General features: G+C 41.3%; 1 protein-coding gene across 1 annotated transcript in view; it reads right to left on the reverse strand.

Moving 5' to 3' along the window:
* Positions 1-19,769, reverse strand: part of ATAD2B (ATPase family AAA domain containing 2B) — a 610,472-nt gene that overhangs the window by 552,866 nt on the left and 37,837 nt on the right. The window contains exon 2 of the mRNA XM_029596002.1: positions 7,187-7,341. Coding sequence (XP_029451862.1) covers positions 7,187-7,341 — 155 coding nt within the window. The remainder of the gene's footprint in view (positions 1-7,186; positions 7,342-19,769) is intronic.

Below are 19,769 nucleotides of genomic sequence, written 5' to 3' on the forward strand. Positions count from 1 at the left end.
GAGTGGACATGCCAGAAGGAGTGGAGAGAATGAGATGGGATTTAAGGAAGCTGGAAGCATGGTCAAAGATATGGCAGCTGAGATTCAATGCCAAGAAGTGCAGAGTCATGCATATGGGGTGTGGAAATCTGAAAGAACTGTATTTGATGAGGGGTGAAGGGCTGATGTGCACGGAGCAGGAGAGACACCTTGGGGTGATAGTGTCTAATGATCTGAAGTCAGCGAAACAATGTAACAAGGCGATAGCTAAAGCCAGAAGAATGCTGGGCTGCATAGAGAGAGGAATATCTACTAAGAGAAAGGAAGTGATGATCCCCTTGTACAGGCCCTTGGTGAGGCCTCACCTGGAGTACTGTGTTCAGTTCTGGAGACCATATCTCTAAAGGGACAGAGACAGGATGCAGGCGATCCAGAGAAGGGCGACCAAAAAGGTGGATGGTCTATATAAAATGACTTAAGAGGAGAGATTGAAGAACCTAAATATGTATACCCTGGAGGAGAGGAGGAACAGGTGTGATATGATACAGACTTTCAGATACGTGAAAGGTTTTAATGATCCATGGTCAACAACAAACCTTTTCTGTTGGAAAAACTCAGTAGAAATAGGGGTCACAATTTGAAACTCCAGGGAGGAAGACTTAAGAACCAATGTCAGGAATTATTTCTTCACGGAGAGGGTGGTGGATGCCTGGAATGCCCTTCCAGAGGAAGTGGTGAAGACTAAAACTGTTAAGGATTTCAAAGGGGCATGGGATAAACACTGTGGATCCATAAAGGCTAGAGGATGGGAATGAAGAGAAGAGCCATGGGAGTGACTTGCTGGAATGGTGGCTACTACCTGGTGATTACTACCCTTACTCAATAAGCCTTCACATGGTTAATGCAACTCCAACATTGCTCTTTGCTTCAACGGCAAGGGGAAATGTGGAAAAGAGGATTTGCATTCAGACAACAACCAACAAGGATTGAATTACACAGTCTGGGTAAACAAATAAGCATGGGGGTAGCTTGCTTATTGCAGCGGTTACTACCCTAAACCAATTAAGCCTGATACTTCACTTTGAATGCACATACAGCGTTGCTCTCTGCTTCAACAGCAGAGGGAAAAGTGGAAAAGAGGATTTACATTCAGAAAGCATCCAACAAGGCATTGATCTGTGCAGTCTGGGTAAACAAGCATCTGGGTAACTTGCTTGATGCGGCGGTTACTACCCTTAATCATTAAGCCTTATGATTCACCTTTGATGCAACTCCAACATTACTCTCTGCATCAACGGCAGGGAGTGGCAGGAAATTCGAATCAAACAGTTACCAACAAGGGCCCTGAACTTGGTGGTTGGTGAAACAGATAAGTATGGGAAAATAAGTGTGGGAGCTTGCTGGGCAGACTGGATGGGCCATTTGGTCTTTTCCTGCCATCATTTGTATGATTCTGTTTCGACTTTTCATAAGTTATTACAAACCCAAGATCCTCCAGAAAGGTGATTGTTAGCTATGTGTGAGAGCGTAGGACTTCTTTCAAGGGGGCTATTAGCTAGTCATCCAGGTAAAGGAATATCCGTATTCCGGAGCGGTGTAAATGGGCTACCACCACAGCTAAACACTTTATGAAAACTGTGGGGGCTAACGATAGTCCAAAGGGGAGCACTTTGTACTGACTGTTTCTCTCCTACCTTGAAGCAGAGGTAATGCCAAGAGGACGTGTGCATAGGTATATAAGCAAAAGTATATTTAAAGTCTAGGGGGCATATCCAGTCTTGTAATTGGATAAAAGGCAAAATGTTCCCTAGAGATGTCATCTTGAATTTCTCTCAGCACAGGTGTTTGTTGAGAGCTCTGAGATCTAGGATAGGTCAGAAACCTATTTCTTGAGGATGAGGAAGAATTTGGAGTAATAGCACTGTTTGCACTGAGAGCAGGCTAATTCTTCTATGTCAACACCCATTCGTCTGCTGTTATTTTGGACCATGATATTGCAAAGTGTTGGATTCTGCACCCTGTTATTTGCTGTGGCAGGGATAATTTTAAAAACTCTGCTGCAATTTTGTCAACTGCGGCAGTTGTTTGTGCTAGCGCCTATCCCTTTGTCTTCCACAAGATTGTGGTGATGTCTGCTAGGGACTTGGTGGTTGGTATGGGACCTGCCGATAACTCTGGTGTGGTCTGTAGGGTCTTCTCTGGAAGAAGGAAATCTTGTACTGGGGAAAGAAACTCCATGATGTGGTTGACTAGTCACTCCCGGTAGAGAAGAACTGCAGTGCGACATTCTGATCCTTTGTGTGACTGTTTCCTTCAATTTCTCCCCAAACAGGTAGTCATCTAGACACGGGAAATCTGCCAATTTGTCTCTTAAGTTACTTGCTCATCCACGTTGCTCATCCACGTTGAAAGCATTGAACCTTGGAAGATTTTTTTCCCCAAAGTCATCCAATAGTTTATGATCATTTCCCGGGGGTGAGTTAGATTGGAGTCTTGATTTTTTTGCTCTCTTTTCATCGCAGTGTTATGGGGAAGCTTAGCCTGGTGTTTTTTGGAGACAAAACTTAAGGTTTCGTTTATAAGCTGTGGTAACACCAGAGGAGAGGGATTCTCATCCAGCTTCCTAGGGACTCCCCTGGTGATTTTAATATGGGGCTTTCTGATCTTGGGGACAGTACCAATGAAGGCTCCCTAGAAGATGCAAAAGGAGGTAGATGTTCCTTTCCGTTGTCTTCAGATGATTCAGGTGTAGGCAATGGAAATGTTCCTAGCATCGGTTACTACCGATCAGATTGGATACAACGGAGGAAAAAATTGGTGACTGAACTTGCAAGAATAAAGATGAGAATAAGTTCCTCACAATGTCAGTGATTTGTTCCATAGCTTGTTGTGACTGTCGGATGCTCTCCTCATGATGTAGGATATGCTCTTAGTCCAGCACAGTCATGGGAGTCATTGGCAAAATGGAATAAAGAGACTGTGGTGTTTGGAGCCGGAGACCTTTTTGCCATAGGCTAGAAGCAAGAAAGAAACAGTGGCCACCTGCTGGAACCTGGTCTGCCATCTCGTAGGAGGAATACACATCTCTAGAAATTCTTGATGGCAGGCACTGAGGAACCGCCTTCATGGGGAGATCGAAACAAAAGAAAACTTATCCAAAAACACCGAGAAACCTATCTAAGGAGGCTATGGGAAGGACAGAGAGGGACCTAACATCGATGGAACATGAGAAAAATCCCAAGAAAAATCAGGGGGGAAAGTTTTCCACAGTTTTAAAGAAAAAATTGAAGAGCTCACTCACACCTCGATGCAAAAGCTCCGTGGAAAAAAAACAGACTGAAGAAGGATCCCGCATGGCTCATGGTATAGGGCATGCTGGACATGTTCAGTATGCAAAGTCAAAGTTCTGGAAATTTTATCAGAAGTTTTCCATGCCAGGCTTCATTGATCATGTCACCCATGTATGAGAACTACCATCCCCTTCTTTTCCTTGGAGAAAATAGACATTGCCTGTTCTGCCATGGGCAGCCAAAAGGAAATGCTGTGTAAGTGACTATGCTGATGGATTTATTAGCCGTGCTAGCTGAGCTGGCACCAAAAATGAGCCAAAAGAATCAGCAGCACAGATGGTCTGGTGTGGGAATCGGACCTGCAATAATACTGAGGCCTCTTTTTATGGCTCCTTATGTCTATCCGGGATCACAGTTTATCAGAGCTCTGTCAAATGTGCACAACTGTCATTCATCATAATTGATAGTTTAATAAGCTTGAGATGACACAAAGGACTGGAAAAAGCGCTAATTAAAAGCTTTAATTATGCGTTCAGCTGACTATGCATGAGCTGCTGAATTATGCATATGGGAAACCTTGAAAAATAGCAGGGTGCCAGTACTCAGGGTCAGTCGATTGAGACCCATCTCAAGAGAAGGAGGCGATCCATCTGAGTGCCGTTGCTTTCCCCCTGCTTTGCCCCCATGCATCCTGGGCCGAGATGACTTGTGGAGACAAGGACTAAGAGACTTGAGAGTTGAACAGTGTGTCGCTTTGGTGGCCATTACTGCCCCTCTGTCTCTGGCCTGGAGTCCAGCGAAGGGAGGGACCTTCCACCGAGCCCAAGAACGTAAGCTACTGCCTCCACATGGCAAGAATTTCGACTCCATTTCCTACCCCATGGGTTAGTAAGGTAGAGATTATTAGCATTCAAAAGTAAGTCTTGGCTAAAGAGAGGAGAGACCAACAAAAATTAAAGGTAATTGGGTAAGCACTGGACTTTAAATATGTTTTTGTAACTATCTTTTCCTTATTGCTTGTGTCCCCAATTGCCTGTGTATTTCCTGACGCAAAGTGTTAAGCTTAGCCCTGTGTAAGTTTGGCATAAAGGAGGTTTGTTTTGTTTGGCAGTTTGGCTAATTTTCTAACAACGAACAGGAAGGTCGCTGGTAAATAGTACGTACCGTTTACTCTAATTATTCCTGAATGAAGAGAGAATTGCAACAGTTGCAGAATGTGTGATGTTTGAGAGGCGCATGAAGGAAAATTACCAACAAACGTGGGGGATGAGCGAGGGGAGGGGTAAGCATATGCGAGCCATGTTTAACAGTATAAAAATCAAAGGCAAATTTAAAACGTTGAGTAAATTGGCATTGCTCACAAAACAGTATATTCTGTAAGATGGGCTCCTTTACTCCCATAAGGAAACACAATCTCTTGATTCCTTATCGTTTCCTCTATCTTAACTTTGTATGCATGCATGAAATAAGCAGATACTGCCATTTCTTATAAGATCTCTAAGCTGCTTAATAAATGTTAATGTTTTGAAACTGAAAGTCTGTTTCATCACTATCTCTGGGGAGGAAACCAGGTAGGGTAAGTTTCAAGGTTTTTAACATTTTGGTAGCAGAGGATGGTTGAACTCCCTGAGTGACACAAGCCTCAGGTAATGATGTGAACTCCCTGAAAGATCAGGTAATGATTCTTTGAACTCCCCGAGAGATCCGGACCTCGGGTAATGTAGTTGATTAAATTTGAACAGTTGGGGTGGGGTTTTCTTTTTTTTTTCCCACGAAAGAGAACGATAAATGTTTTCTGATCCGGGAGTGGACTGAAATGGCCCTCCCCAGACCCAAAAACAAAACGGGGACAAAAAAAAATTTGTATGCACACTCCTAATTTGCTCCATAAGACGCACAGACGCCCGGGAACAGAGCCGGTTTAGCACACCATTTTTTATTTATTTTTTTATTTTCCCCCTCTGAATCCTAGGTGCTTCTTATGGAGCGAAAAATACGGTACATGTTTAGAATTTTTAAGCGTGGCCCCATATGCTTTATAACAAAGAGCATTTAGCATTTTAACAGCCACCCTCTGGACCAACTCCATCCAGTTTATATCCTTTAAAGGTACAATCTCCAGAACTGTACACACTATTCCAAACGAGGTCTCATCAGGTACTTCTACAGGAGCAATAACACTTCTCTTTATCTGCTGACCATTCCTCTCCCTATAGACCCAAGTATTTTTTTTGGCTTTTGCCATCACCTTATTCACCTATTTGGGCATCTTAAGATCAATAAATATAATCAGCTGCAATATAGCCTGCTTATGGTCAAGTATTAATGATCTTCAAAGATTCTTAGGTGATACAACTGTTGTTCAAAGAGTCTTAATCATATAATATCAACTTAAAGTGGCACTTTGGTGAAAGCTGTTCCCAAGCATTCAAATACACTTCTTTTGAATTTTAGGCAAGTGTCTCCTTAAATTTTGTAAAAGATCAATTTCAGCTTTGGTTTTAACTGTTTGAAATTTAAATTCTACTCCTAACTCTTCAGAGCTAGAAGACATATTGATGTTGCATTTGCCTGTGACATGCCTAAGCCTTAAAAAAAGTACAGTATACATATAATTAAATTTAAATATGCATGGGTATCTATCCTCCAAGTGATCTTCTGAACTCTAGTTTAAGATAATGCATGTACATACTATAGACTGCTGCATCCCCAAAAAGTCTTATACATTCCTAATGATGATGAAACAAAGCACATTCTACCATTAATTTGATAGTGGTTAAATGTCACCTAATGTCATTTTACAAGATAATCTTTAGAAGAATATAAGAAGTTGCCATACTGGGTCAGACCGAGAGTTCATCAAACCCAGCATCCTGTTTCCAACAGTGGCCAATCCAGATTACAAATACCTGGCAAGTACCCAAACATTAAGTAGATCCCATGCTTGATTAATAGCAATTAATGGACTTTTCCCCCCAGGAACTCATCCAGACCTTTTTTTTTTTAAACCCAGCTACACTAATTGCCCTAACCACATCCTCTGGCAACAAATTCCAGAGCTTAACTATATGTTGTTGAAAAAGAATTTTCTCCAATTCTTAACTTCATGGAGTGCCCCTTAGTCCTTCTATCTGAAAGAGTAAATGACCAATTCACATTTACCCATTCTAGACTTCTCTTGATTTTATAGACCTCTATTATATCCCATCAGCCATCTCTTCTCCAAACTGAACAGCCCTAACCTCTTTAGCCTTTACTCATAAGGGAGCCGTTACATCCCCTTTATCATTTTGGTCGCCCTCCCCTGTACCTTCTCCAGTGCAACTATATCTTTTTTGAGATTCGGTGACCAGATGTGTACACAGTACTCAAGGTGCAGTCTCACCATAGAGCGATACAGGAGCATTATGACATTATAGAAAGTTAAGTCACTGAAATTGGTTTTACTGCTATTCATGCTTCATAATAAGGAACAGTTTCACAATCATAAAAAGCATATCTAGCATGTCCAAATGTTTGTATCTTGTATTGAGTGATGAGTCTAATTAGTTATAATCTAGTGGTTTATGTTTATAGTTATGTGGTTAGTAGGTTAATCATAAGTATGTTGTGGGTTCTATGCTATGTGTTTTGACTTATTTTATAGCATTTTGAGTGTTGTATGTTTATGCAATTATGTATATGCCTGTAAGAATTTTGTTATCTACTTAGCAAATAAATGAGGCAACAGGTAATAAAAACAATTAAAAGTAAAGATCCCACCAAAGGAAATGGCTCCTAATTCAGGTAACATTGCAATATTAATATGCTTTTTTAATTTCACCAGATACTGAATTCTCAAATCTCCACTTCACTAGTCTACATATGTCCACAGCTGTATTCTTCTACAAAAGCATCAGAAAATTAACAAGCCTTACCTAGAACGCCTAGTTGAAATGCTCCAGTCCTCCCGCTGCCCAGCATTGCGAGATTTTGAACTGTCATTGCAAACAGGCTCAGCATGCTTGCAGGGGCGTTTGGCTTGAGGAGTCAAGGGATTATCACTTAAACTAGCATCACTGCATATGTCTCTCTGCAAAAGAATATGAAACAGAATATTTAAATAAATTTAGAATTCCAAGTGGTATGCCTCAGCAATCCTACTCCTAGTCATAGTTATACAGCTGCCCAATATGTATCAAATAAGCACAGAGTTTACTCAGATCACCACCATTTTAATAATGAACAAAGAAATGATCTTCAATTAAACACAACTAAAGCATAATTCAGGAGAGTGAAAATAAATAAAGTGGCGACCTTGATACCCCTGCATCCTCAAAAACATTACTAGTCATCTAGGCTTTTTATTTTTTTGGGTAAGACTTGATTTTTTTCAATTACAGTGCCAAAACAAGCTGCTTCCCAAATTTTTTAAGTCCTATAATTACTGAGAGGACTTGCTAGGTGTACGATTCTTAGTTTTATGAAATCTACGAAAGTAGCACCATGCCTTGAAAAACTCAAATTCTTACTATTCATTGGCAAATAAAAAGAATTGTTTGATCACCTTTTCTGAAAGTGAAGTTGCAGATGTTTTGAGGACAGCTGTTAACATGATCATGCATTGTGCCAAGTGGCATGACACTTACAGAATGTCTTTACTGGGCATGTGCAGGACTTCTCATTCTACAGCAGTCCTACAGCTTTCACTCCTCAAAGGACAGCTGAGAGGGTTTGTGTGACTGGTGAACTTATGTTTTTACAGAACACCTGTTATAGGTAAGTAACTTTGCTTCCTCTGAAGACAAGCAGCTCAGTTATCACACAACTGGGACTCTCTAGATAAGAATGATCTTTAAAAAAAAAAAGAGTGGAGGGAACAACAAGACAACAATCACCAAACAAAAAAAAAAAAAAGTTTGTTTACCTGTATACAGGGTTCCCCATAGACAGCAGGATTAGCTAAGACATGTGGGTGATGTCATCTGATAGTGCCAAATGAACCCATCTCTCTACGCGCAGTAAAGTTTATAGAATATGTGCAGAGGTTCTTATGCATGCACTACCTTTAAGCCCCTCAGACAAGTACAGTTACTAAGCTTTAATGAGGTAGTCAACTCTCATGGGAGGCAGGTAGGAAATAGGCATGGCTAATTCATCTTGTTGTCTATGGAGAACTTTGTTTGCAGGTAAGCAAACTTGCTTTCTCCATCGATAAGCAGGGATGAGATTAGCCATGACACTTGGGAAGTCCCAGCTTGAGGGTTGTACAGCAGAGCATTTACTGAAGAACAATCTGGCTCCCACAGTGGAGCATGGAATACTGGGAGATCACAGCTTGCAAAACTGCTTGTCCAAAATTACCATCATCTCTCAACATGCTGTCTAGAAAGCAGTGGGATGTGAAGGTGTGCACAGATGATTAAGTTGCAGCTTTGCAAGATGTGCTTATTCGAGGTGGCCCGTAGATGAGACACGGCTTGAAGGAGTCTGTGATTTGAAAATCAACTAGTGCATAGCAGAACATGAAAAAAGTCCACTACACAATTACCAGACTTCTTTTGGCAATTGCCACTCCTAGTCTATTAGGATTAAGATACACAAACAACTAAACCTGTCAATGAATTTGAGTTCTTTTTAAATAGTAGGCTAAGGTCCTCTTACAATCCAAAGAATGAAGAGCCTTCTTGCCTTTATGAGCATGAGGCCTTGGGAGAAAAGTAGAAAGAACAATGGCTTGATTTAAGTTAAAAGCCAACACTATTTTAGAGCTTGCAACTTACTAACCCCATTGAGCAGACGTGATGGCAACTAGAAACAGCAACTTCCATGTGAGGAATTTTAAAGGAACCAATTCCAGGGGTTCAAATGGAGACTTCATAAGCAGAGTTAAAACAATGTTAAGATCCCAAGGCACCTGAGGTTTACTGACAGAAAGTTTAGAGTGACATAGGCCTTTCAGGAATTTGGATACCAAAGGATAAATAGAAATTGGAGCATCCTTCAACTTGTTGATGGTGTACTGCAATGGAACAAAGCTGCACTTTTACTGAGGACATGCTGTGTCCTGAAAAAGAAATGGAAAACAAGTAGAGAAGCAGGACCCATAGGCTACAAGTGAAATTGTGCAGACAGCCAGCTTGGCTCTAGACTAAACATTTCTTCCATATGAAGCCATATATCTTCCTGCTCAAAGGCTTCCTGACCAAGATAGAGATATTTTCATCTTCTTTAGAAAGATACAGGAAGAAGACTACCCTTCTCCTCTCACTTACAGACACCCTTATCAAAGGAATGGACGCCGGCAACTCATACCTCATTGCCATGCTTGATATCTCCGCCGCCTTTGATACCGTAGATCATAACATCCTCCTCAACACTCTCATCAGCATTGGAATCACTGGCTCTGCATTATCATGGATCAAATCATACCTCCAAAACCGTAGTTACACAGTCCTCACAGACAACATTGAATCCTCTCCCATAAATCTCGACTGTGGTGTTCCCCAAGGCTCATCACTTTCCTCAACCCTATTTAACATATACATGCTTCCCCTCACCAACCTTCTATCTAAAATTGGGGTCACGCACTTCATTTACGCCGATGATGTGCAAATCCTCATCCCCTTCTCCAACTCTATTCTCACCGCCCTCCAAAACTGGGACACCATTCTTGCCTCTATCACCCAGCTTCTCGCTGACATGCACTTATCGCTCAACCCCCATAAAACTGAGCTCCTTCTCATCTCCTCCAAACACTCATCAATACCTATTCCCTCTACCCTCTCCTCTAACCCCTTCCCTTCTAAAACACGAAACTTGGGTGTCATTCTTGATAACCAAATCACTTTCAAACCCTACATCAAATCTATCCTCAGCAGCTGTTTCTCCAAACTGCAAACCCTTAAAAAAACTCAAACCCCTACTTTTCTTCTCAGACTTCCGCACTGTACTCCAAGCTATCATATTTGCGAAAATAGACTACTGCAATGCTCTCCTCCTTGGCCTCCCTGCCATTCACATCAAACCATTGCAACTTCTCCAAAACGCCACCACATGCATACTCACAAATGTCAGCAAGAAAGACCACATCACCCCCACCCTCATTGATCTCCACTGGCTTCCCATACAATCACGCATAATATATAAAACTCTTACCCTCATTCATAAAAGCATCATAAACGAACAGTACAACTGGTTAACCCCCCCTTTCCTTCCTCGTTCCTCCTCAAGACCAACCCGTACCGCCCTTCTCGGAACCCTATGCACTCCCTCTATAAAATCAACTAGACTTATATCTACCACTAACAGAGCCCTCTCTCTTGCAGGCCCATCCCTCTGGAACTCTATGCCCAGTGACCTACGTACTGAAACCTCCACACCCACTTTCAAAAAGAAACTCAAAACATGGCTCTTCCTTCAAGTCTACCCCCCTCACCCTCGATAGATAACCCTTTTCCCTCTGTGACCCACATATAACCATCTCCTTTTCCCAGCCCCCCCTGCTGTTTCCCGTCTTCTCTCCCTGAAACAACATTGTACGTATCTATGATGACTTGTATATAACCCCTCCTCCTCCTTGTTTTCCCTTTCCCCTCCCCCTAACAATTGCCTGAAACAACATTGTACATATCTGTGATGCCTTGTATATAACCTCACCCCTCCTTGTTGTTTCCCACCCCATCCCTTCCTTGTTGCTCCCTGTAGAGTCCCTCCCCAAATTTATTTAGTACTTGTTTTACTACTGTTTTACACTTGTTCACTGTTCTATGTAAAGGCTATGCCTATATATACCCTGGTTTTAAGTTATTTGTAAACCGACACGATGTGCAAACGGTTGTCGGTATATAAAAGTGTTTAAATAAATAAATAAATAAATAAATAAATAAATACCATGTGCTCAACATTTATGCCGTGAGGGCTAGTAAGGACAGATTCAGATGGCAGATGCCATCCTCCTGAGTGATAAAGGATGGGGATGTGCCCAGTGAAACAAAAGGTGGTTTGGACAACCGAAGAAGGTAGAGGAAACCATACTCGTCTTGGCCATGCCAGTGCAATAAAAATAATTCTTGAGTAATCTCAAAGCACTTTCCGGACTGTCTTTCCAATCAACAGGATTGGTGGATATGCATGCATATAGAAGATCTGCATCCCAGCACAGCAGAAAAGTGTCGGGAGCCAAACTCAATCTGCTTGGAAGCATGAAGCAAAACCTTCTAATTTTTCTGTTGCAAATAAGTCAATTGTCAGCATTTCTATAAAACATCTCGTTCTCTGTATCCTTCCAGCAAAATGTTATTGGTGCTTCCATCAGTTCGGGAAGCACATTTAACCAGAACTAAACAAAGACCATTCTTTAGTATTGGCCCCTTGGCTCTGGAATGCCCCAGCCAAGTCTTTACGCTCCATTTATGATATTGCCAAGTTTTGTAAGCATTTGAAATGCTATTTAAAGAGGCCTTTGGCAGTACTTCATTAGATTTTACAGGGTAGCAGGAAATATTGGGGCAGAGTCTGATAATCATACTGTTTAGCTAGATTTGTATTTTATGTTTCCATTTATTTTTTGTTTGTATTTTGTTTTATGCTGTACTTCATTTAGCACATTCCTGTTATAGGCGAAACAACTTTTAATAACTAACTAAATAAACCCCAAAAGACAGATTATCCACCACCTGTCAATCCCAAGACCACTCATGAGGAAGTAAGACTTGGCTGTGGTGGCCTGCTAGAGTATTTTGGAATACTGGAAGGTTTGTTGCTTGTAGATGAGCCCCATTGTAAACAGCCCATGCCCAGATCCTGAGGACTTCTCAACAAAAGGCAAAGGAGCCCGTGCCCGCTTGTTTGTTAAAGGAGAACATGACAACCTAATTTTTTGCATCAAAACCAGAAAGCTGAGCTGAAGACAACTCTCTGTGAAGGACCATGTCGTTTGGGTTTGAGCTTCCCACCCCTTGGTGGAGGCGTTACCAGATAAGAACATAAGAAATTGCCATGCTGGGTCAGACCAAGGGTCCATCAAGCCCAGCATCCTGTTTCCAACAGAGGCCAAACCAGGCCACAAGAACCTGGCAATTATCCAAACACTAAGAAGATCCCATGCTACTGATGCAATTAATAGCAGTGGCTATTCCCTAAGTAAACTTGATTAATAGCCGTTAATGGACTTCTCCTCCAAGAACTTATCCAAACCTTTTTTGAAATCAGCTACACTAACTGCACTAACCACATCCTCTGGCAACAAATTCCAGAGCTTTATTGTGTTGAATGAAAAAGAATTTTCTCCGATTAGTCTTAAATGTGCTACTTGCTAACTTCATGGAATGCCCCCTAGTCCTTCTATTATTAGAAAGTGTAAATAACCGAGTCACATCTACTCGTTCAAGACCTCTCATGATCTTAAAGACCTCTATCATATCCCCCCCTCAGGCATCTCTTCTCCAAGCTGAACAGCCCTAACCTCTTCAGCCTTTCCTCATAGGGGAGCTGTTCCATCCCCTTTATCATTTTGGTTGCCCTTCTCTGTATCTTCTCCATCGCAACTATATCTTTTTTGAGATGGGGCGACCAGAATTGTACACAATATTCAAGGTGCGGTCTCACCATGGAGCGATATATTTATTTATTTAATACTTTTTTTATGCCGACATTCATGATAAAGATCATATCATATCGGTTTACAGAGAACAGAAGTATTATAACATTAACCTTAACCAGAAGAAGCGAGAAGTTACAATAAAACAGGGGTGATGGAACTGGGGAGGAGGAAAGAAGAAGGAAAGAGATAACTCAAAAAATTAATTACAAATACAATTATGGCGGTATGTGAGAGACCTAGATCTGATTTGTGACATGGCTGTTACTGTCCTGTATCATGGGAAGGCTTGTTTGAACAGCCATGTCTTAAGTTTTTTCCTGAAAGTCAGTAGACAAGGTTCCCGTCTGAGGTCCGGGGGTATGGCATTCCAGATGCTGGGTCCGGCTGTCGAGAAGGCCCGTTCTTTGGTGGTTGACAGATGGGCGGCTTTGTTAGGAGGGGCGTGTAGAGAGCCTTTGTAAGCTTCCCTGATAGGTCTGAATGAGGAGTGTAGTTTGAGAGGGATTTGCAGGTCGATGGGGACCTGGTAGTGGATGGTTTTATGGATGATAGTGAGGGATTTGTGAAGAATTCTGAAGCTTATTGGGAGCCAATGCAGATCTCTGAGGATGGGCGTAATGTGATCTCTCCTATTGGTGTTTGTCAGGATTCTGGCTGCTGCATTTTGGAGCATCTGAAGGGGTTTTGTAGTGGAAGCTGGAAGACCGAGCAGAATAGCGTTGCAATAGTCTACCTTTGAGAACAGAATGGCCTGGAGAACAGATCTGAAGTCGTGAAAGTGCAGGAGAGGCTTGAGTCTTTTCAGCACCTGTAATTTATAGAAGCAGTCCTTGGTTGTGTAGATTGTTCTCCCACAGTCCCTGAAGCAGGCAACGTCTTGCCGAAACATGGCCAATGTCGGGCAGACTGATCCGAACCCATAAGGAGAAATAAGGGCGGCAGCCTAGATAAGTACATGATACAAGAAAAAATTGTTGGTTGGGTTGGATAAGCAGCCAGGGAGAAGTGAAATAATAAAAAAGGATAAAAATTAAAATACTAATAAAAAACAGATATGAAGATTTATAATAAAGAGTAAAATACGGGGCTATTAAGAGGGGCAATTACACAGTGGTTGTCCTTAAATATAGCCACCGCACAAAACCACCGAGCAAGGGTTTCCCTTGAACAGTGGATGTTGGAGAATATTTTCACAAAGGGAAAGAGGTTGGTTGGTGAATGGAGAAATTAACAGCAAAGTGGGTGGGTTCTTCAACCAAGTTTGAAAAAATTGGGGGATTTTATATTGAATGGCTACGTTGCCATGGAGAGTTCGCCAGGAGATAGTAGCTGTATATATTGCTCTTACCCTCTGCTACTTATCTAAGTATATTTGGTCACTTGCGTTGCGTCGCATTTGATCAGTCTACTCAACAATGTGTTGTGAGGTTTGGAATCCTTGCATGTATTGTTTATTGCAATAGGTAGTTACTGTTTATTAATAAACCCTCGGTGGGCACTACGAGGTCCGATTCTAGGACCTTGCAAGGTGTTTGTGTATTTACCAGAGATTTCTCGATGGGGAAGTTAATAAGGGAGAGGGGGGAGGGTGGCAAGTGTGGGTGACATGTCTATATTTGTATATAATGTTTGGGGATAGGGTACGTTATATACTTTTATATATGTGAAGGGATGTATTATTCATGTACATGGGTCAGTCTGTGTTTTTTATATGTTTGTATTTGGTTATATATACTGAATACTACTATTGTTGGAATAAATTATAAATGGGAAAAAAAAGAAATAAAGCTAAGAGTTTGTGTTTATCTAAAAGTTGCACAACTTCACTTAATGCTTTATTGTTGCCACCACTGCAGAATAGTGTAAGAGTCCGAGTTCATGAAGGGGAGAATTAAGGTTCTCTCTGACATGTCAATTTGTAAGCTACCCCTGCTGTCTCCATCTGGGTCCACTTCAACATCAGCATGCATAAAATTGAGAGAAGCACCCTTACTTCCAATAGGGAAAATCCGACCATTATTTTATTTGCCTTAGGGTAAACTTACAAAAACATTCAAATATATCAAAAAGGTATAACAATTTCACAAAAATATAACATTTTTCAGTGGAAATTAAGTTCTAGAAGAGGCCATGCTATGAGGCTCAAAGAGGAAAAACTCGTAAGAAACATTAAAAAATATTTCTTACCAGAAAATATGGCAAATGCATGAAATGGTGGAGGAAATGAAAATCATAAGATCACTACAGAGATTCTTAATTGCAAAGCAGTAAAAGGGAAAGTCAGACCAAGTGGAATCTATGCTATTAAAACGAGAAGAAAACTGGGCACATAAGATGTTGCTTACACTCTTGGTCAATGCAACTAAAAAACCTTACAGGATGATTAGCATTCCAGTTGCCTTTTGACAGGACTTCCAGACTTAATAGGACAGATTTGTTCATATATACCTGAAATAAAACTATAATATTATACAACATACATGCATACATAACCTTTTGAGGACTTTCATAGTACTCATTCTCAAAAGCTTAATTATAAGATCTATTCATCAGCTGCCAGACTGACAACATGAGATATTATGCAAACATTTTTAATAAGGCTCCAGATTTATAATTACCTGCTTGGAAGTAACAGGACACAATTGTCCTGGTATTGTATTGCAAAAAAATAAAAATGATGAGCCAAACTGTTTTGTTTGGGGGTTGTTTTGTTTGCAAGGCAACAGCAGGCTTGCATAGCAATAATTGCTCTTCAGTTTTTTTCTGTCCCACAAGTCTTAAAAAGAAATCAGTGCCCTGGCATTCATATATTTCAAGCCACTGCATAGTTTCTGGCAGTAGATGGCACTGGAGTTAAAGAGGAACCAGTAGTACCACAAATGTGAATCTCTATACATCATTCAAAAGAGAAGCTAATGAGGTATTTGGAGGGAAGGAGGGAGATAAAACACAAGGAAGAGTTGTGTTGGAGGCAGGAAAAAAAGAAAGATGGTAGGAAGGAGTAAAACAAAGAAAATAAACTATAAGAGAAAAAAGGATTCAGCAATAAAATGGATAAAAGGAGATAAAACAAAGGAGAAGAAAAAATGCAGGCACAGAAATGTTACAAAAAAATTAGCACTAAATATAAAGCAAAATCCCAAAATAGGGAAAATCAACAAAAAGAAAGACAAATATTCCCTATATATAGAATTCACAGAGGGTATCATATTATAAGGTGAACCTCATAAAATACATGTGAACTATCATTAAATTAAAATGTCAGAGCCCACTAATAGTGGACAAATAACGTCAATATTTTAATCAGCAGTCACCTATGTTTTTAACAATTTTATATCACTTAAATACTTAGCATGTATAGCATATCTAGATCCGCTTGACCCATAAAATACTGATGCTTTACCTGTTGCTCCAGAAATGTAATCTTTAAAATAACTAAAAAACTACTTCCATTTTGTATCTACCATACGGTTAAGGTTGTAAAGCCCTAATTATAAAGCGAGAACCAAAAATAGGTAAAATCAATCAATCAATAAATAAATAAAGTGCGTGTGTGCGTGCCGTCGTCTTGAGTTAGAACAGGATCTGACCCTAGAGATATACAACGGTTGCTGAAAAGCTTGACAAGATAAACATACCAAATTTGTCCTGGCCGCCATAGTGCTATGAAAATTAGACAGACTGTCTTGAAGGATTTTCTACATTGTTTTGGCAATTGGGAGTATCACTGGAAAAAGCGAACATCAGACTTTGGCCTCAATCGATTATCCTGTGCTAGTCTGATCACATGGTAGAACTGACTTAAGTTTTGCATTGTACTGTGAAGCAACAGGTCCACTTCCGGTAGACACCAAAAGTCAATGAGTTTGCTTGCTACTTATTTCTGATCACCACTCGTGAGGTCAAAATATTGTGCTGGAATGTTTGCGATGCCTGGCAGATAAGTGGCCTAAAGGATCACTTGACGCCATTACACCCAGTTCTTGATCTTCAGTGCTTCTCGGCAGAGGTCACAATTCTATCCTCCGTCCCTATCTGTTCACACAGAACATGGCAACCTGATTGTTTGAATTAGAAGGTCCTCCCTCGGCAAGATGCATAAATGTGGTGCGAGCATGCCATATCATTGAACTCCAAGAGATTGATTTGAGAAAAAAATTTCCTGAGCCCAGATGCCCTGGGTATGGAAAGATCCCACGTGGACTCCTCTACCTCTGGTGGAAGTGTCTATAGCAAGGGTGAGCCGATGAGGAAGTAGGCGAAGAGAAGCTCCATTGTAGAGTACATGGAGTTTTAGCCACCAGTGCAACTCTCTTACCATTGGTGGTGTGATCCACTCTACTAAAGAGAAGGGTTGTACAAGTTATCCCACTGAGATCTCAGGCCCCATGAAGGTGATGGATATGAAGGTGAGTTAGGGGGCACTACGTAGATGGCCATCGCCATATGACCAAGTAGTATGAGGAGCTGCTTGCTGACAGATAAGCAAGATCATGGTGGTCATTTGGTCATTAGGCAGGAACATTTCCGTAGTCATGAGTCTAGGCATGGCCCAATGAACCGGATATGCTGTGTTGGTTCCAATTTTGACTTCTCAAAGTTTATGAGGAATCCCAATTTGCATAGGAGACAAATTGTCACATCTAGGGAGCAGAGAATCATTTCTCGTGACTGAGCTGTTATCAGTCAATCGTCAGGTAGGGAAGACTTTTATTTCCTGGTGACATAGATGTGCTGTGACTACCGCAAGGCACTTCATGAAGCTTCGGGGGGCAGAAGACAGAAAGTGCTTCTTTTTGACCTATCTGTCCACTTCGAATTGTAGGTAGCATCAATGTGAATGATGAATTGGGATGTAAGTGTTAAGAGTCCTGTTGAATGAATGGAAGAATTGTGCTGAGTGAATTCATCTTGAATTTCTCCTGAATATTTCTGTTGAGAAGACTCAAGTACAGGATAGGCCCGTAGCACCCAGATTTCTTAGGAATGAGGACATAAGGCAAATAGAAACCCTGAGCATGTTAAACAGGGATTGTTTCCATCGCTTGATGCTCAAAAAGTGATTGTACTTTTAGGCATATCTGGGGTAGATGAGATGGATCCAGATGGTGAGACAAATAGTGAGGAAGGGATAGGAGCCAGGAAAAACAAAACCGGTACCCGTACTGCACAGTTTTGAGAACCTAAGAATCCCTGGTTATTTGACACCATGTATCTAGGAAATGTTGAATTCATTCCGATACCAGAAGGGAAGAGAAAGAATTGCTTGGAGTCAAAACTAGGCCCTGCTCTACTTTATTGAGTTTTGTTATATTATATGCTCTGCTAATCAGTTTGATCTATATTTTTTCTCTTTGTTTTAAACACATTCTGTGAATCTCTTTCTTGATCATATAAGGAATATGTATTGTCTACATCGATTATTCCTTTGTTTTTAAATTATCTGTATACATCTGCTTCTGCAAGAAAAAGACTGAACTTAGGTCACGTGATGCTGTGAGCAAGGGAGGATGTTTTCCTGAGGCTCTGGGTGCCTTCCCTCTGGATCCTAATCTTTTTTTTTTAATCTGTGTCAGCTTCTCAGTGGTAGCTGCATTTCATCTTGCAAGGTGTGGGTGGTTCGCTACTGAGGTATGTTCACTCGCCTGACAAAAAAGGAGAAGGAGAATCGAGCTGCAAAGGAACCTGCCTCAACAGTAGTACTCAATGCAACTGCTGTTACTGATCTTACCTCTGCAGTAGTGATGGCATTAGCCTCCCGTTTCGATGACCTATCCACACAAATCGTGGAAATCAAAAGTTCCCTCTCGGACTTTCATACACTATTTGAAACTATAGAAGGCCGGGTTGGCCTAATAGAAGATGACACGCTTGCGCTTATCGCCAAGGTGGAAAAGTTAGAGAAACCAGTTGGAGCGTAAGAAGCTAAAATTGATTATCTCGAGAACCGCTCCTGTCACTCTAATTTGCGCTTCGTCAATAATATCGCCGATGGGATGCTTCAGGAGATAAGAACATAAGAACATAAGAAATTACCATGCTGGGTCAGACCAAGGGTCCATCATGTCCAGCATCCTGTTTCCAACAGAGGCCAAAACCAGGCCACAAGAACCTGGCAATTACCCAAACACTAGCGTGTCCCTAGCGCCTCCTTTTTGACAGGAACAGCGGCTGTCAGCGGGTTTGACAGCCGATGCTCAATTTTGCCGGCGTCGGTTCTCGAGCCCACTGACAGCCACGGGCTCGGAAACCGGACACCGGCAAAATTGAGCGTCCGGTTTTTGACCCGACAGCCGCTGGCCGACTTCAAATTTTTTTTTCTTTTTTTTAAACTTTTTTTACTCTTCGGGACCTCCGACCTAATATCGCCATGATATTAAGTCGGAGGGTGCACAGAAAAGCAGTTTTTACTGCTTTTCTGTGCACTTTCCCGGTGCTGGAAGAAATTAGCGCCTACCTTTGGGTAGGCGCTAATTTCTGAAAGTAAAATGTGCAGCTTGTCTGCACATTTTACTTTCTGAATCGCATGCACATACCTAATAGGGCCATCAACATGCATTTGCATGTTGAAGGCGCTATTAGGTTCAGCGGGTTGGACGCGCATTTTCCGCCCCTTACTGAATAAGGGGTAAGGGAAAACGCGCGTCCAATGACAGGTTAACAGTGCGCTCCGTCGGAGCACACTATACTGTATCGGCCTTTGTATTTGTAGTGATTTTTCGTTTTTATAACATGTTTCTGTTTTAAGACCTTGGGATGGGGGTTCTCTACCTCTTGCTTTTTCTTCATTTTTGAGGGAAGGCACCCATGTGCATCAATGTACTTAGCCTCTCTACCAGAAGGGATTATTCAGATGTCAATTTTTTTGGTATTAGAGGAATGGGATTTAATGGGTGGAAGGGTAGAGGGAAGGTTAC

Source organism: Rhinatrema bivittatum, chromosome 3, assembly GCF_901001135.1.
Source record: "Rhinatrema bivittatum chromosome 3, aRhiBiv1.1, whole genome shotgun sequence".
In the NCBI taxonomy this organism is placed as follows: Eukaryota; Metazoa; Chordata; class Amphibia; order Gymnophiona; family Rhinatrematidae; genus Rhinatrema; species Rhinatrema bivittatum.